A 19,727-nucleotide genomic window follows, 5' to 3' on the forward strand; every position below is an offset into this window, starting at 1 on the left:
TATCGTGTGCGAAAATAACATTTAAGGCTTTTGCTTATAAACAATTAGTTTCATCTGGTTTTGCTAAAATTATTTGCTTCTGAAGGTTACTTTCCAATGGCTACTTCATACAATTGTTTTAATCTTTCATTAATTGTAGAAAAGTCATTCATATGCTCATGGAAATCAATCCTCATTTCCGTCTGCTATTTATGTATACCAAACAGTTGTATTGCATTAAAAAAACAACAACACAAAGTTTTCAAACTTGGCATTCTATTAAATGTCCTTTGACCAGTAGCTGGCCACTTGGAGTGCCTCTGGTGTTGCTATAAGAAGGTCCTCCATTGTGCATGTGGCAGGGCTCAGGTTTCATTGTAGTAGGTGGTCAGTGGTTTGCTCTTCTCTACATCCACATATCGTGGATTCCACTTTGTAGCCCCATTTCTTAATGTTGACTCTGCATCTCGTGATGTCAGAGCACAGTCTGTTCAGCACCTTCCAAGTCGTCCAATTTTTTGTGTGCCCAGGAGGGAGTCTCTCATTTGGTACCAGTCATTGATTGAGATTCTGGGTTTTAGCCTGCCACTTTTGGACTCTCGCTTGCTGAGGTGTTCCAATGGGTGTCTCTGTAGATCTTAGAAAACTATTTATTGATTTAAGTCATTGGCATGCTGGCTGATACCCAAACTAGAGATGGGCCGGAGATGTCACTGCTTTGGTACTTTCACTATTGGTTGCTATTTCCTGATGGATGTCAAGTGGTGCAATACTGGCTAAAGTGTAATTTATCCAGTGGTGTAGGGCACAGACACCCCATGATAATGCGGCATGTCTCATTAAGAGCCACATCCACTGTTTTAACATAGCGAGAAGTGTTCCACACCGGGCATTCGTATTCATCAGCAGAGTAACAAAGCGCAAAGGCAGATGTCTTCACTGTATCTGTCTGCTTGTGTTCAGGGAAGAATACGTTATTGTGAATCAGTCCTAAATATCTAAACTCTTTTATATAAAGTTTGAATTCACATAGTCTTTGGAATATATGCAAGTATCACAGGGATGTGTGCTAATAAATTACTATAAAGGATTTTGCTAGATAAGAGCACATCTTTCTTTTGGGAAAAAAACCTTTTTGAGGGATGTGGAGGAAAAGTGCAGGAGGTTGAATATGTTCTGTCTCCCACTCCAGTTCAGAGGATCATAAAAATTTCACAACCCCCCTCCCTGTTTACTTAGCATTGCTGTGCCCTAGATCTGACAATGTATACCTCCAGTAGTTATAATGAAATCCATGGAAAAGAAGCACAAAGAATAGAGGGGGGAAAGACATCAAATGATGGCACCTTTTATTCCCTGCTGTTGAACTGAAAATGGGTAGCTAGTTTGTAACCAAGGCTGAAAAAGCATTTAAACTTTATTTACTAGACAATAAATAATACAAAACCTAGCTGACAAATGTTGAAGATGAGTGCTGTCATCGAATTCTTACATTGTAGCTGTTGATGTTTTCTTTGTGAGATACCCAGGAATAAGCCATAAGTACTTTCAGGAGGGAAATATTTTTACAGAAACCCAAACAGTCGAATGATTGCTGGGGAGTGGGTGGGTGTTTATTTGAGTCTAAAATGGTTTGCATTTATCGCACTGTTTTTATTGAAGATTCAAATATCTCCTGTGTCATACACATATGTGTATGTATGCCTTCAAATCGCCTGTTGACTTTCAACAAAAACTTTGTAGGTTTTCTTAGTCAGGAATGATTTTGCGATTGAAATATGGTACCTGTCCTTAAATTAATACTTTGCCTATCTTTGTACTGACCTTACATTTGAGCTGCCTTTCAAAGTTGGCTATTCCAGATGATTTACATTGAATTTTCAATAATAAAGACACAGAGATTACTGTAGAATGAGAGTTTTATTAAATTTATTAAATTTTATTAAATTTTTGATAAGTAGTATGATGTAGTGGTTTTAAGTGTTGGATTAGGATCCAGAGATCAGGGTTCAAATCACCACTCAGGCATGGAATCCACTGGATTACCTTCAGCTAGTCACACTCTGTCAGCCTCATAGAAAGACAGTGGCAAAATACCTCTGAACAAATCTTGCCAAGGCAACCCTGTGATAAAGTCACCTTAACTCAAAAAACAATTTCAAGCACCAGTTTTCAAATGTAGAAGGTGAGATATGATGTGATGAATGTTTTCATATGAACTCGTTCATGTGCCTTGACATTGAGTAATGATTGCTACACCACGTACTACAAGAACCTTTTATTTTGATATTTGCAATCCTCAAATGAATTAGATTTTGCAGTATTTGAATGTCAAATTTTTCTTAATCTCAGACATTGTAATTAAAGTTGGCTAAAATGTCATGGCATGACACATTTGGGAAAGGAAAACTCAATTTCATTTCCAAATAGTTGGTTTTCACACTCCTCATTCCTGTATTAGTGCATTCAGATGGTTAATGCAAAAGGGACCGCTAAAACAACTATATTTACTTGTTTACCCAAGAGAAATCCAGACCTTGAGAAAGTTTCTTTTCAGTCATCTCCCAGAATCTCCTAGTTTGCTGATGGCACAGAATTTTGTCCAAAAAAAGTAACTTGTGAACCACTAGTAAAATCTGCTTTTATATAAACTACACATAAGACAAAGAAATATATCTTAACATGCTTTTTTTCTTTTTTTTCTTTTTTTTACAAATGAACCACTGTATAGTACAAAATAAAGGCAACAGGAGAGAAGACCTTCCAGAGCAGAATGGTACAAGCATTTCAGGATGATCCTAAGATCCTACCATTAAAATAAATGGGAACACACCAGATGCCTAAGAAACCATCATGGTGTGGTGTTGTGGCATGAAATGAGAGGAATGAAGCTGGGCTTTAATCACTGACAGTTCTCTCATGCAATGCTTGATAAGAATCTCACTAGTACTTTCCATGCACAGTGCTTATGACTCATTGAAGCTGCTTGACAGTTATTACCTCTCGTATCTCTTTGTTTGTTTTCTAGATTTACCTGTACTAAAAGCATATGATGAGAGGTGGTTAGTTGTTGATTGAAATCTGAGTTGTTTCAGTCATTACTTAACTTTAATTCCTTATTGAATTGCCTTCGGTTTGCTTTATTGTTGTTACTTTTTTAATTTGCCTGGTTTTAAACCTGTGTTTAAATAGAAAAACATATTCTCTCTCTCCATCCCAATTAACTCTACTTGTTATCCTCTTGTCTCCCCTCTATGTTATATAGACTGAATATAGCACATGTATTCTTTCAAGTTATCAAAAATAAGCTAGAATTACCATATCTGATTTTAGTTAAACTTTAATGGTAAGACAGTATCAGGAAAAAAGCAACATAAATTTTCAATATTAAGCAGCAACAGTGTTACAAAAAATTAAAGTTGCAAACTATAAAAGGGGAACACTCAAACATTGGCATTATCTAATTGAAATTTGGCTGATTTTTAGAATCTTCCCATTTTATGTGAACGTGTGAACAATTAAAAAAAATGTAGTCATTTGTTTTGTAATCCAAGTCAGTGAAGGAATACTGGAACTTTGTTTCCAAATCTTGATTTGGGTTTAGACTCTGGTTCGTAATGGTTTGTCTGGTTTAAATCCAGACTGCTTATTGAGGGAACATGCCCAACCATACTTTTCTGGACTACAACTTGTAGGTTTGCCCATTGAGGTACCCTGCATGTTCCTGTTCATAAAATCTTCCAAACTCTACTTTTGTTGCATGGTGTAAGGAAAGAAATTGATATTGTTGTTGTGCCACACTTGTGTGCTGCTAGAAGTCTGTGGTTTACATACAGTATAAAAACAAGATGCAGGACTAGATGGGTGTTTGGCTTGATCTAGCAACAGTCCAATGTATGTAATGTTATTATTATGTTTCGTTGTAAAATTAAAAGGGTATCTGGAAAAGACTATGAGTTTTCCACATGCACATATTGGAGACCCATCATAGGTAAGGGTTAACAAAAGCCGATGTCCTCTTTCAATTGCATTCACGTTCAAAGATCTGGTTCAATAGGATAAAATTACCATGTATCCTCCTTTTCCAGAACACAACCTCTTTTTCAATACTACAATTTCTTCCTGAGTTTTTGTTTTTTTACAGTGTCCAGACTGGAGGAAGCAAATAGTAAGGTAGCAAAGTTCAGAATAAGAGATGGAAAGGAGAAATAGCAGGTTAAGTCAGGACAAAGGAAGCCGCCAGCCTCAGCCCCATTTAAATTATTGAGTGAGTCACTGACTTCCAGCTGGGACAGACAGGATTGCCACTCTGCTTGCTAGGACCACCCACATTGTCTGTCCTGAGAGGGAGGCTCATCAAGGAGAAAGATGGTGGAGAGGAGAAGTACACTTCCATCGCCATTACTGCTGCAAGAAACTTCTATCTATTGGACTGTCTCAACTGTATCTTCTCTTACAAATGCTAATAGCTTATAGGGTATTTAATACGAGAGTTGTCATAGTGATTGGTAATTTGACGTAGCCAGTTGGTAAATGTGTCCTTTTTTATTTTTCAGAATATGAAACCCCTATGTTTTGTATATTGTTTCAGCTAGTTCAAGGGTTCTTTTATGTTTTTTCTCAATGAGAATTCTTAAGTGGCAATATCTGTAGTTTAGTATATAAATACATAGTGCAGACAGATAAAACAAGCTAATGGATCATTGGGTACATAATTGAAATCCTTACATTTTTGTCTGATTTTTGTTGGAGTCACAATTTTTCATTTGAAAAGCCAGAAGGGGATTGTTTGAGTGGGTAGAGTGGGAGGAAATAATCAATGCCTTGCTAAAACAAGCAAAGTTCCAGTATATCTAATAAATGTAAAAGCCATATCTGTATTCCACCACATTAGAAAATTGTTTCTTCAATAGTTCAGCTGTGTGTGTTGTGACCTCTGAGCGCTACAAGTTTCTGGATGAGATTAATTATTTAGATCAATTTCAAATTGGTTTTAGGCCTGAAACTGGACATGGAAGTATGCCTCTTTGGGTTCTGTTGGCCTCTCAGTGACTTTTGATACCATTGACTATGATATCCTTCTGGGCCACCTTGCTGGGATGGTATTTGCCTTCCAGTGCGCTCGTTTCTTCCTTGACAGACAAACATGTTTACCACACCTAGCCATCCTGGCTGGGGGAATCTGGAAGCTGTAGTCCAAAAGCCTAATTTTAACAAACCCGATCTCTTAATAGCTTATGAAGACATCACAAATTTGGAGGTATTTGTGCTAAGGCCCCAATCCAAGGCTGTGTCCACATCAGGCAAGTTACTCTAATGTATATTTGCCCTGGAGCAGCTCCAGATCAAGCAAGCTTATGCTGAATTGGGAGCCAGTGTTCAGCTAGGCTGGGACCGCATTGACCCCACTGGCGATGGAGCTTGCTGTGAGCACCTGACCATTTCAGTTGTGTCTGCTGATATCAGAACAGGAGATCTGAATAGCCAGGAAGAAGGAGGGGTCAACTGGATACATTTTAGATATCAGGAGATGTAACTGTGATAGCCATACACTTGCAATGTCTATTTGAACAGGGACTCAAGCCAAAACAGAATTCTGAATTAGTTTACAAGGAGAGCATTCTCAGAGATAATGGGAAGTTGGCTTAGAGTTTTCACAAAATTGCTGCATTAATATGGAATGTGAACAAACTTCCACTACTGTCCCAAACCAAAGTCCTTCCTCTGTGATCATAGAATCATAGAGTTGGAAAAGACTTTGTGGGCCATCCAGTGCAACCCCCTGCCAAGAAGCAGGAAAATCGCATTCAAAGCACGCCTGGCAGATAGCCATCCAGCCTCTGTTAAAAGCCTCCAAAGAAGGAGCTTCCACCACACTCCGGGGCAGAGAGTTCCACTGCTGAACAGCTCTCACAGTCAGGAATTTCTACCTAATAAGCAGGTGGTATCTCCTTTCCTGTAGTTTGAAGCCATTGTTTCACATCCTAGTCTCCAGGACAGCGGAAAACAAGCTTGCTCCCTCCTTCCTATGACTTCCCCTCAAATATTTATACATGGCCATAATGTCTCCTGCCAGCCTTCTCTTTTGAAGTAAACATGCCCAGCTCTTTAAGCCATTCCTCATAGGGCTTGTTCTCCAGACCCTTGATCATTTTAGTCACCTTCCTCTGGGCGCATTCCAGCTTATCAACATCTCCCTTAAATTGCAGTGCCTAGAATTGGACACAGTATTCCAGATGTGGTCTAACCAAGGCAGAATAGAGGGGTAGCATGACTTCCCTGGATCTAGACACTATACTCCTATTGATGCAGGCCAAAATCCCATTGGCTTTTTTTGCTGCCGCATCACATTGTTGGCTCATGTTTAACTCATTGTCCACAAGATCTTTTCCACACGTACTGTTCTTGATCCAGGTGTCCCCCATTTTGTATCTTTGCATTTTCATTTTTTCCGCCTAAGTGGGGTATCTTGCATTTGTCAATGCTGAACTTCATTTTTTAAAGTTCTGGCCAGTATCTCTCTCGTTTTGAATTTTGCTCCAATCTTAATATAATAATAATAATAATAATAATAATAATAATAATAATAATAATAAACCTTTATTTATACCCCGCTAACATCTCCCGAAGGACTCGGTGCGGCTTACAAGAGGCCGAGGCCCAACACATCAATACAACAACAGCATAACAGATACAACAATAAATAAACTGAAAAAACAAGCAAAAACATTAAAACAATAGCAATAAACATTAGACAATAACACCACGACGCATTTAAAAACTAAGGCCAGGCCAAATGTAATAATTAAACATTTTAAAAATGCTGGACATGACAGGTGAAATGGATAGGTTTTTGGAGATAGGTACGGCGTTCAGACAATCTTAAATCTCTAGTAAAGTGCATTTGGGACATGATGCTTGGAGTTTCCTATTCTGGGAAGGCACACTGGAACAACCACGTCTTCAAGCTCTTCCTAAAGACTGCCAATGTTGGGGCTTGTCTGATGTCCTTGGGGAGAGAGTTCCAGAGTCGGGGGGGCACCACGGAGAAGACCCTGTCCCTCGTCCCCTCCAATCACAGGTGGAATTGTGAGCAGGGCCTCTCCAGATGATCGGAGAGATCGTGTGGGTTCATTTACGGAGATGCGGTCACGCAGGTAGGCAGGTCCCAAACCGTTTAGGGCTTTGTAGGTAAGCACCTGCACCTTGAATTGGGACCGGAAAATGAATGGTAGCCAATGGAGCTCCTTGAACAGGAGGGTTGACCTCTCCCTTCTTCTGGGGTATTGGCTATTCCTCCCAATTAGGTATTATCTGCAAACTTGATGATCATGTTTAAGAGTTTTGGGTTACCACGTATTAGTGTGTATGTATGCAGTCATATCATGGTTATTGAACATAAAGGTAGGGAAGACTTTCACTATAACCATGACAATCACAAGAACACATGTCAGGAATTGAGCTCTTCTCTGTCTGTAGCAGTAAGAGCCCTATATATCTCAGTCTTTCTTAGGTAATAAAAGATACTGATGTTTCATTTTTTTTTCATGTACTTTGACATGTCAGTCCCAGCAACCAATTCAACTGGTTGACAGGTTTCTGAATGGGAGAATCTCCTCTATCAGCAAAGGCTCAACATGTAAATTCAAACCCCAATTTTCTCATGTTTCCATCACCTGGAGAGCCTCTGTAGATGCAGAAGTTTCTTCCATTAGGAATATTATCTGCTTATACATACAAAATGATAGAGACTGTTAAGGGATGCAAGGTAGCATGCTCCCTTTCCTCTCATGTTTAGTCAGTAGGATTCTGAATTTCACACAGCCAAGTATGTCTCCATAATAATATAATATAATATAATATAATATAATATAATATAATATAATATATATTGGAATTAATCTGTTGCACAGTCTACTGATTTGTTTTAATAAAAGTGATACTGTATAAAAGGAAAGTTACAACTACAGTTCTTTGGAAGTATACACTGCATGTTCACATTCGTGTAACAGTACATTTCCATCTAAATATTATGGATGCCTTATTCAGGCCCTGTAGATCACACATATGCTCTTCTATTCAGGTTTGTACACAGTATATAAATGAGGGATGTATCATCCTTCTGTGAATCTTGGCTTGTTTCATTTTTATTGGCATGGATTTATAACACATCATGCTTAATCTGATTCATCAGAGTCTATAATCCATCTAGAAAGGAACCTGAATTATTGAGTATATGTTGAAGGCATTTTACTTATTGTTGTATACAGCACTGCCACAGTACCTCTTTTCAGTCGTATGATAGTCATATTATATGCCACTGTAAACTTACCCAAACTATTGACTACTCCTCTTTCGAAAAGGATTTCCTTTATATAACAATATTATGACTTGTTAACCAGTTAATATTCTCAGTCTGGATCTTACTGCAATAAATCTTTTCCTTATTACACTTGTAACTTCTCCAGTTCATGATTTGCAGTGATCAGTAGATGTTGTATGCCCCATCCAAATATACACTTTTACTTTCAGAACAGTTTTAAGATTGGACTATTGGTGAGAGCATATAAAAGATACCAATGGACCAGTACACAAAATCTTCTTTTCTGTACATTGATATTATGAAGATGTACTTCTGCTTCATGAATTCTCTGGCTCAAATTCCTTCTTGCTCCTCCACCCTTGCAATTTTTCAGTTAACATGTAAGGTCATTCTTCCATTCGCACAAACTTCTTCTTTCATGGTTTGCAATATATTTATTCCTGTAGCCATTGTCTGTATATTTATATCTGCATGGGTTCATAACATACGATATTGATACCAGTGGTCATTTCTGTCAATAGGGTTTTTGTTTTGTTTGCAGTTGGATTGGCACAAGTTTCTACATTGCTGCTATGTTTAATATCTCGGAGTTCAAGAATTGGAAACATCTGGGATTTTTCTGTTCTATAAGCTTCTGATCTGTTTCACAACAGTGAAACATTTCCCCACCGTGGGAATGATTGAGAGCTTAAGACTGTAATACTCTTTTTGTTTAAACCACACATGGTTGTTCAGAAAGAGTTGTGTGTAGTGTACAACAATATGTGACAAAAGAAAGAGGAAATAACTGTGTTCTGTGTCATCTCTAAACTAGCTTAGTGTTTTTGGGTGTGATTGTGAAGGACACTAATCAATCTTTTATGTTGGAATAAAATCTCAACGTAAAGTTTGGTTTTGCTATTGGCCCATGAAATGTAGTATGGTGCTATCTTGTCCTTTACTTCAAACAGTATAGTGTCATGGCCTCTTATCCTGTAGTTTTGCCACACCGCTAAACATGAGCAAACATTTAATGAAAATATATTTAAATGTACTGTTCTGTTCATTGTCCCCAGAAAATCCCACAAAATGAGAAAGACCCAAGTACCCTGACATCACAAGATCCCATCTGATCTTGGAGACCAAGTATGATCAGTTCTGTTTAGTTCTTGGAGATCTCTAATGAATATTGGGTACTATTGGAAGTATCTGGCAAAACTACCTCTGAATACTCTGGAAAAAAAACTCTATGAAATTCATGGATTTTCCCACAGGTCAACAGACAACTTGAAGGCATATATACACACATTCACGAGTATGGTTTTTCTGAGCACAATTTGTTTTGAGTTTGTAGCTAGGTTCCCAGCATTGAGGGAGATTTGGGATACAATGATCTATGGGTACCCTCCCAACTCTGATTCTCTTTATTTATTTATTTATTTATTTATTTATTTATTGCGTTTCTATACCACTTTTCTCACCCTTGGGGGGGACTCAAAGCGGTTCCCAACATTATCAATGGCAAAATTCAATACCTTACACATATAAAACATTACATACCAAATCAACTACATGCAACAATAGACTAAAACCATTAAAACTATAAAACTATAAACAACAATCACAAAAACAACATAAAACTTTTAGGCCTTGCATAGATCCCAAGGTTATCTTTAACTACTTCCATAATTCCATATTCCTGTCATTCACCGAATGCCTTCTTGAATAAACAGGTCTTAAATTGTTTCATAAATGCTAGGAGGGAGGGGACTGATCTAAGCTTGATGGGGAGGAAGTTCCAAAGCTGAGTTGACACCACCAAGAAGGCCCTGTCTCTTGTCCCCGCAAATCGCATCTGTGAAGGCAGCGGGAACAAGAGTAGGACCTCCCTGGCAGATCTTAGTGTTCTAGCTGGCTCATAAAGGGGGATGTTTTTATGACTGCATAGAATGTATGTTTAAGTTTTTATATTTCTTTAATTTCAGTTGTAATTATTGTATTCCTTTTCCCTCCTCCACCATCAGAATAACCAAAGTTAAAATAATTCTCAGTCAGAGAAAAGGCGAAAGATGTTCAAAAGACATTATCATCCTAATATTTTTGTAGTAGATGTATGTATCACCTTTTGCTGTCATGTCTTCTAAATATGGAGAATCAAATGTGGACGCTGTGAACTACAAATCCCAACTGAGTGTTTTCTGTATATTTTCCCCACTCTTAATTTTGGAGTGAAGTTGTTGAAAGAAATGGTAGAAGAAGCAGAGTTTTTTTAGAGCTTCAAAGAACACCAAGAATAAATCTTGCCTTCATATTGTTGCATAATTGTTTGGGTAGTATGGATCATATGCTGAATCAACCAAGATCTACTTAAGGTTTTTATTATGCTATGTAACATATTACAGTGATTATATTGTAAAGCTTATTGTAAAGTTGTTTAAGAAGCAAATCTGGAGCCATTCATTCCCCAATGGATTTCTTTTGCTTTATGTGACTTGCAGACAAATAACAAGATTAACCTAACAAATTTGATACTTTATTTTCACTGTGCTTACCTGCTAAAAATATCTCACTTTGGTTAAATTTACCACACACAAACACAGAATGGAAATTAAAAAGCTGTAAAACTGTTGTTTGCAGTTTTACCTTGTGTTTAAAGGACAATTATTTCCAGAGAGTTGGCATTTGTAACCATACAGAGGATAAAATTGATTCCAGTTACAGACCATCTTTGTTTGAACAGGAAATACCAGTAGTGTTTGAAAAATGGATTATTAAGACTTTCATTCTCTGAAGGTGGTTCACATGTTCTATTTGCTAACACAGCACCGTACTGGGAAAAAGTGTGGCTTTTCTCTATCCCAGATTATTTGTTCTACAAATCTTTAGAACGGGAAATAAAAAACAGTTAATGGTTCATGGGGCATGTGGAATTAGTTTAAGCAAAGCTGAACCCTTATCCTTTTGGCTGCCTCTTCTTTCCTATGCTGTTTTGTCTATGCTTGCCTTGAAATATGTCAACAAATTTCCCCTAAGCTCCAAAGCAGGGGTTTGCAATAAGTGTATAGTGGCCCTTTCCGTTAAGGGAGAAAATTTGGAACAGATGTGCATCAAGAAGGTACAAGTTGGTCTTGTTAAAACATTTGTAAAGAAAAATAGCTTCAGGATCTCCCAAAGAAAATCCCCTTTGAGCTCTAGAGATATAAGAAAAGGGGCATGGTTTTTGTTATTCTGATAGCATTCTTTCCACACAAGATTTAATGATGAATCAAGATATGCTTAGATCTGAGAATCTAAAGTGAAGAAGCGTAAGTAGGAACAGAAAGCAATTGTAGCTTGAGGCGACATTATTATTTACTTAGTAATTATTGAACAGAATAGTTTCATAGTGCTCTTATATGGTCAAATTTGCTGGAAAGAATGCAGCTCACAGCATCACAACTAGTTTAAATAAAACTCTATGTAATCCAGAGGTCTATAGTGACAGTCCTGTATTTGTATAACCAAATCTACATACTCTTGTATTGTGTTTGAATTTAGAAAATAAAACACTAGGAAAGGTGTATAGCATGGTGCACTGGCCATCCAGGAGCCTTGGGTGGCCTGTGAATTAGCCCCCTGAATGCCAGATTAGGAAAGTGGTAGTCTTTAGTCAGGTCTGCCTCCCAGCATGCTTGAAATTTTTAAACTGCAGTATTACATGCCCAGGATCAACAGCAGAAGTTGTGGTCATATACAGTGCCAGACTTTTGAAAACATCCTTGTAAACAAACAAACTTTGGCTGCATGCTGTGCTGGTTACATAGACCCCAGATGAGGATTAGCATGTATGCATCAGATATAGAAATACTGTTTGACTCATGCACACTTTGTCATTGTCTGCATAACTTTGAAGTTTTATGAAATACTAATGCTTAAAATAAATATCTATCTTCTAAGTGCTATTAATCGGTTGGACTGAAAGCAGTGGTGCCTATTCGTGGACCCTTTGGCCAAAGTTATTGTTTGTTGGCTGTTTGCCTTCCTGCCTTTTTGTGTCAGAAGCGACTTGAGAAATTGCAAGTCGCTTCTGATATGAGAGAATTGGCCATCTGCAAAAACTTGCCTAGGGGATGTTTGGATGTTTTACCGTCCTGTGGGAGGCTTCTCTCATGTACCCGCTCATCCCAGCTCCATGTCCTACCTGGGGTATTTCAGTTTTATTCAACATTTCCAGCAGATGGACTGAGATGGGCATCAGTTGTCAGATGGGTCAGTCAATGGATCAGATCCTTGAAGCATCAAAACTCCAATAGATTGCAACTAATAAAGCCTTGGTTCTTGATGTTTGCTACCCTGCTGTTCTCATTGTAGTTTGTGTGTGTGTGTGTGTGTTATTACTTACGTGTAAAATGGGTAGAAGCACAGAAGGCTTTGTCAACCATTTTAAGAGCAACTGTCTTGAGAACCAAATTTGTGTTTTGGCTCCTGTTGCCTGTACTTCCAGAGAAGCTTTTATCACCATGAAATGTAGATATACTCCTGTCACCAGGAGAAAATGCATTTCAGAAACGTGAACTAGTAATATACTGATACACATCTTTTACTGAAGTGCACAGGATATGAAGCGGCATCCTGAGATTATAAAAATAATAATAAACCAAGTTGTTGAATTACTGAAACATATCTAGGAAACTGATACAGTGACAGATGATGAGAGCCACAAATGTGTACTCATACCCTCTGTGCACATAGTTCAAAGTACAGGAAAATAGCCTATTAATGTATGTGCAATGTTCTTTAAAAATGTACTAAAAAGTGTCTGCCATGTGTTTTTAAGAAAAGCTATAATAATTCCATTATGTCCAACATATCTTACCTGTGGTTGCTGATTTGGAATCTTTTTCATAATCCTCAGGACAGTGAAAAGAAAGGATTTATGAATAAGCTCTATGCCATTCAGGAAGTATGTGTCAGTGTCCAGAACATCCTTGATGAAGTGGCTTCCTTTGGAGAAAGGATAAAGAAGTGAGTGTTGACACATTGATGTTCAGTTGCTCTCAGATGGTGTTCATGTGTGTTTCTCCTCTATCAAGGAGCTAAATGCTACATGTTTTGGACAATGTACAAACATCTTGCTACGATGTACTACAAACATTGTTGATATGAAAGTGTTATCAATTTGTTCAGAAAAACATCCAGTCTAGAATAGGAACAGCAGCACATTACTGGTTGGAAAAAATATAGAATGATAGTTTTAAAACATGGCATTTTTCTTAATTAAGTACCTGTAAGGATGACTAAATCTATCCCCAGCATTCTGGACAGAGGGGTAGTTTGTATCCTGAATCCTCCTTGTAGATATGTGAAGTACTTAGCACTACATCAGTTTGATAGCAATTCTTTCTTCTAATCTGAGAGCCCTGAGTTAGGTCCTGAAGGCGTGGCATAGACTTTTATTAATTCCCTTGAAAGAAAATTTGAAAGAAGGGGAACACTGGGAGAAGGCACGGAAACCCTTTCAAGTTTTGCATGAAGAACAAATGCTATGGCATTCAAAGACAACCCTTTTCTACATCTTGGGAGAGCACAAAGCCCACTTTCTCAGGAGTGGTTTCAACTCCAGCATGGACATCGCATTCTGTATCCATGTATTCATAAACCGTTTTGGTTCTCATTCAAGGCAAATTTTGCTCCATTTATAGATCTATATTCTGCCTGCCTGGTGCTTGTTCTTTTATTAATTCTGTTCTGTGAAGTTATTATATTTCTGACTTCTGTTAATTTTTCATTCAGTACATTCAACTGGACTGTTCCATTCTTAAGCTGGCTGGCCATTGTTGCCCTCTGTGTGTTCACAGTCATCCTGTATTTCATTCCACTGAGATACATTGTCCTTGTCTGGGGTAAGTAAAGCCTTTTTTGCCTCCAAAGCAGCCTGTGTGACAAAGAACAAACTGTTTTTTTTTAAAATAATGAGTTATATATTGTCCATAGTCACTATTTATGATCATGAAGCTAGTACATGATGGAAACAGACAGGTTAGTTAGAAATCGCAACTGTGTGAAGATTTAGATCCACCTGAAAGATGCATTTTTCTTGCCTAGCATTTTCAGACTTCATCATAATATCAACATGTATCCATGAGAATTCTTCATACATCAAGCTGTAGTTTTGTCTAGATATTACTCAGATTTATTTTGACTCCTTACACAAAAAATAGTAGCTGAAATTTATATGGCACATTTATGACAATATGCTGTTTTTGTTTTTATCAAATCAAAATACAAAGAGGCAGATTTCAGGAACCAGCAATGTGGGGTCACCTTTTAAATGAACAGATTTATATACATTACATAAAATAATCAAGCTTTGTTCTCTACTTAAGCAAACCCTTCCAAACAAGATTGTGTCCCAGAGACTTTTTTGATTTATTTGCTTGGCCATTGTTTTGGGGTAAATTGCCTTCTACCATGGAAAAGTCTGTGTGGATGCCAAAATTGAAATCAGAATGCCAACAGTTGGATTTAGACCATTACATTCCAAGAATTAACATGGAAGAAAATAAGAGTGGTTATTAAAATTCTCTACTTCTATCTGTCCATTTCATGGATCTCATCCAGAATTTAAAACTTAGTAATTTATTAATGTATACTATCACTCAATTTTAGGTATCAATAAATTTACAAAGAAACTTCGAAGTCCATATGCAATTGATAACAATGAACTGATAGATTTCCTCTCCAGAGTTCCATCAGATGTACAAATGGTATGTATATTTTTGTCATTGTAAAACTCAGCATATTCAAGCAGTGTTGATACTAGTTTCTTATCTTTTCTTTTTTTTAAAAAACAAGATCAACTTTATTTGGAATTGTTTCATATGTTGTCAGAATTTAACTTTTCAGTTTTTAAAGACAGTTACCAGACTAAGGTAGTGATGACTACAAAACCTATAGTCAACATTTGTGACTGGTTCATAAACATTATCCCTATATTTTTGCTACTTTAGGAAATATGTAGAAATTGGGAAAGTCTTAATGTAGCAGACAGGAGCCATTGCAAATAATACAGGTTTGTTTCTCTCTCTATTAGGAAGCAGCTTACTGACATCCTTATCCCCACCATGAATGATATCTTGTACAAGGGTGAATTCCAACCAGAACCCTGATTCTGGTGTTATATTGAAGATTGCTCACAGGAGGGGATGGAAATATCAGTGAGCTACTTCTCGGTTAACAGGGGAACAGATCCCTGTCATGTACAGCAGCTGTTGCTCAGTAAGGGACTGGTTGGACTGGGAGGCACTTTTAAACTCTGTCGTTAAAGCGATTTTGTAGCTAAATATTTGATAAAGAATTCTGTCCTGTCTAAAGTTATTATTGCTTGGATGTGCTTTAATCACCTCCCAAATAGGTATAAGAAGTGTGGAAAACTGCTGCCCCTTGTGATGTTCTTATATTCCACTTTTCATCAACCCCAGCCAATGTCTTCAACAATTTGGGCCAATGCAAATTGTAGTCCACACATTTTCCAGTCTATGGGGCCATGGGTTTCTCATCCTGAAAGACACTTGGATGCTGCAGATGTACACATTTTAAAGGAATTCCTGCTTGTCCTAAAACAGAAGTTGTTGCATATTGTTTAAGCCATGTCATATAATTTTGGGCATTGGTGAATGGGGAGGGAGATTTTTTTCAAGTTTCTGTGTTACTTTCCCACACAATTGCCCTTATGTTGATTTTGCTTTTGAACTAGTGATCCATGAAGACTTTTACATTTCAGTCAAACTTTTAAGGTTCACATAACTCCTAAAGGCAAAAAGAATAATTTCTTGATCCCTTGAATTTAAAAAAACACGTCTAGTTGTTAAAGTGAATTTTCTCTCTCTGAACTTTGTATTTAAACAGGTGCAGTACCAAGAACTGAAACAAGACCCTACCCACAGTCCAAGTAAGAGGAAGAAAAACAATCCTGGCTAGTCCATTCCATATCCTGAGGAGACCAACATCTGTTTGAGGGGGCTGAAAACAAAACCTATGGAGCTTTTCCTCTCTCTAAGCTTTATTTATTTTGCCTTTTAATCATAATGGGGAAAGGTGTTAAAATAGCTGTACAAAAGGATTTATCAGTAAAAACAAACTTTCGGTCATATGGAACTATAATGAAAGTTTCAGATCTACCTGAGATGGAAGCTTGGTTAGATGAGAGCTCATTTATAGCATGAATGTAAACTGGTTAGTGATAGACTCAAACAATTGGATAAGCAGGAGTTGTAGTAATTTGAATGTTTAATTCATGCTCTGGTTACTTTTTTAAAAGCTCGGTGAAAGTTTTTGCATGAATCACATTTATATCCATTTTTTCATTTTTATTAAATTATATTTTGTACATTTCACCAGAATTATAAAGGAGAAAAGCTAATTCTTACATTTTATCCAAAATCATGGTCTTAAACTTCTACCCTCCTCTAAATAAACAAAAGTTTTTTTTTAAAAAAACTGACCATGGCTTGCATGAAGGCAAGTAAGGTAAACACTAAATGTAACTGGACTCAAAAGATTGAAATTTTTTCTGAACACTTTTATCATTCCATCACAAGAATGTTTGAGGGGAGAAGTACCTGTACCTAAAATACTGCCAGGTTTATAACTGATTGCATATCTAACTTTTTATATTTCCACTAATTTTGATTTATACTTAACTAGCCTAGTGAACAACAGTCAGTCTATAATTCAGCAGTAAAGTAACTATCAAAACAAAACCATATTGCTTCAAGTGTCAGATTATGAAAATTCTTTGCTTCTAAAGCCATTTTAGGCTTTATAATATAACACTTTAGCAGTTACTCTGGCAGAATGAAAATATGATGTGGGCAGAATGTATGTGACCTGTTTTGTTCCTTTAATTTAATCATCTTATTGGTTCTCCAGATATTTAAGTGCCCTCTGTATGTGGAAAACATTTTATAAATTGTGGCTGATAGAAAAATATGGTTTACATTTCAAAATATTGCCATTGCATTATGAGAACTTAGAAATACATAAATAAGCTGTGACTTGTAATAATCTTGAGTTGACTCTGCATACCTAAGGACCTTATAAATACGATATTAAATCTGTTACTGCACTAGTAGAAGTAGTCTCCTGGTGCAACCAGATTTTTCCCCCTTTCTTCTCTGGAAACCCTTAGCACTGCCAGTCAGGATTTCCAGAAGCAGATTTTAGGATGTGCAAGGGCCTTTGCCGGGAAGGGAGGAGGAGGAGGAGAATTTACCCTCTATTCTACTGATGGAAGCAGCTCTGTCAGTGGATTGACGCTGCCGCTGGATACTATCCATTGTCCTTGCAAATGTTTTTTGGGGAGAGAGCAAAGGACCAAGTCAGGATGAAAGGATCTTTTCCCTCAGGGGAGTAAAGATGATTCCATGCTCTTCATACAGGGCAATGAGTCTGAATTGTGGTTGCCTATCAAGTTCTATTGCACTACTATGATACTTTTTTCCAGAGAGATATTAACCAACATATGCACAGAAAAATGTATATAAATTAATTTAATTCTTAAAATGCATTTCTCATGAAAGCTGATTTTTCAGATTATTTTTATCTTGGTTCCTTTGTAAGAAACAGCAACAGATCTCTATTTTGATCTTGCCTATTTATACAATATGCTTGAAAGGATGCCAAACAAGTTCTGTATCTGCAGGGAAGGCTTGTCCTAGACATGTTCTGGCTGTGTAGCCAGGTGATTGTGACTTATTTATTATGCACATATATATGCAGGTCCTGTCTGTCTGTTTTATTGCTGATGAGCAATATGCCATTAACGAATTCATCCTATTGAAGAATATATATTGATGTGAATTTTCATTTTTATCTGTACTATTTTGTTCACTGTGAAAACATGCTATGTAATACATGAAAACATTTTCTCAGATTTGTTTATTTGCTATCCTATAACATTTTTGGACATTTCTTTCTTCCTGTAAAGAATGCTTACCTAACTTATTTAGGCCATTAAACTCATATGAGAAACTACTGATTTTTACTGTGCTAAATACTACAGAATAAATAATGTGTATAGCACACACATATGCACTTCACAGAAAGCAAACAAAAGTTTATATCTGCTTGCTTTGAACAGAGCATATCAAGGGATATTGAAGGCTGTATAGTAAAAAGTGCAATAATACAATTCTGTTATTTATTTATTTATTTATTTATTTCCGACATTTATATGCCACCCTTCTCACCCTGAAGGGGACTCAGAGCGGCTTAAAAGTAATATGTAAATATAATATATTATATTATTACCATAGCACAATATTATTTTATATTACTACATTGTACTATACCATTATACAGTAATATTATTAGTAATATCACATGCAATATAAATATATAATTATAATATATTATTATTACTAGTATTATATGTTATTACATTATAATATCAATATATGTATATACAATATATTATATTATATTATTTGACCCTCTCCACCTGATCACTCCTCAAGGATTTTAGCTGGGTCCACCTAGAAAGGAGTTCTGTTCCCCACAAAAGACATCTACTTCAGCTAGCTATTCCAAACCTCAGCTATTTATGTGGATCTCTCAAGTTCTCCCACCTGTTGGCCCTCTTCTCAGTCAAATGACTAGATCTCTGCATTGAATCCCATCTGTCCTTAATTGTAGCTGGTCATAGCCCCTGGTCGCCTAATTCAAGGTACTGATCTTGTCCTTGCTGTGAGCCCAGAGGAATGGTAAGTTTTCATTGTCTACTTGGAGTTGCTGTTGTTCCTGATCCAAAGTGGTGGGCTTTTCGGTGTCTGGCTGCATGTGCTCTGTATTTGAGCCCAACACAAGTTCTGGGAGAAGTAGTCCTTTGTCGACCTCCTCGTTGTTGGCACTAGCCATGACTCTGCATTGTAAGAGGCAAGCAGGGTTGGGCAAAGTCAGTTTGGGTCCCTAGCCATCTTGGAGGAAATCAAGCATCTTAAAGTGCAAACTGGAGTTTCCCTTCAAAACCCACTCCCTTCTACTGACTAGGAAATGGTCTCATTGCATTCAGGAGAGTAAGCAGTTCTTAAATATCTTGTTTACCTCTATTGAATTGAGACCCTGTGAAACTGGCTCAGACTGGTACATACACCACTATTGAAAGGTATTGTATAATTTCCAAAGGTTGGGCTGTCTTCTTTAGATTTGATAGAGGGCATATTTCTGCATTTGGTTTGCTTTATCCTCTGTCCAACTCTTGTTTCCATCTCCTCAGATCCAAGAGTCTTTACCAGTGCCCATAGGGTGACAGACATTCACTTCTGTCCTTCCAACACAGACCTTAAACCTTTTTACACTAGGGAAAAGCTTTGCGTTTGACACTTTAGCACAGGCATGTCCAAACTCCTAGATGCCCATTGCGGCCCCTGTTCAAATTTCAATCAGCCCTCTCTCTCCAGGCCTCCCT

The 19,727-nt window shown here is 37.2% G+C and overlaps 1 protein-coding gene across 4 annotated transcripts in view; it reads left to right on the forward strand.

The window, feature by feature from the left end:
* The window catches only part of MCTP1 (multiple C2 and transmembrane domain containing 1), a 232,711-nt gene extending 214,416 nt beyond the window's left edge, over positions 1-18,295 (forward strand). For all 4 annotated transcript variants that reach the window (XM_067464541.1, XM_060761792.2, XM_060761793.2 and 1 more), the window contains 4 exons: positions 13,176-13,285; positions 14,054-14,163; positions 14,930-15,027; positions 16,169-18,295. In XM_067464541.1, coding sequence (XP_067320642.1) covers positions 13,176-13,285; positions 14,054-14,163; positions 14,930-15,027; positions 16,169-16,240 — 390 coding nt within the window. In that variant the 3' untranslated portion in view covers positions 16,241-18,295. The remainder of the gene's footprint in view (positions 1-13,175; positions 13,286-14,053; positions 14,164-14,929; positions 15,028-16,168) is intronic.
* The last annotated feature ends 1,432 nt before the right edge of the window (positions 18,296-19,727 follow it).

Source organism: Anolis sagrei, chromosome 2 (genome assembly GCF_037176765.1).
Source record: "Anolis sagrei isolate rAnoSag1 chromosome 2, rAnoSag1.mat, whole genome shotgun sequence".
Taxonomy (NCBI): Eukaryota; Metazoa; Chordata; class Lepidosauria; order Squamata; family Dactyloidae; genus Anolis; species Anolis sagrei.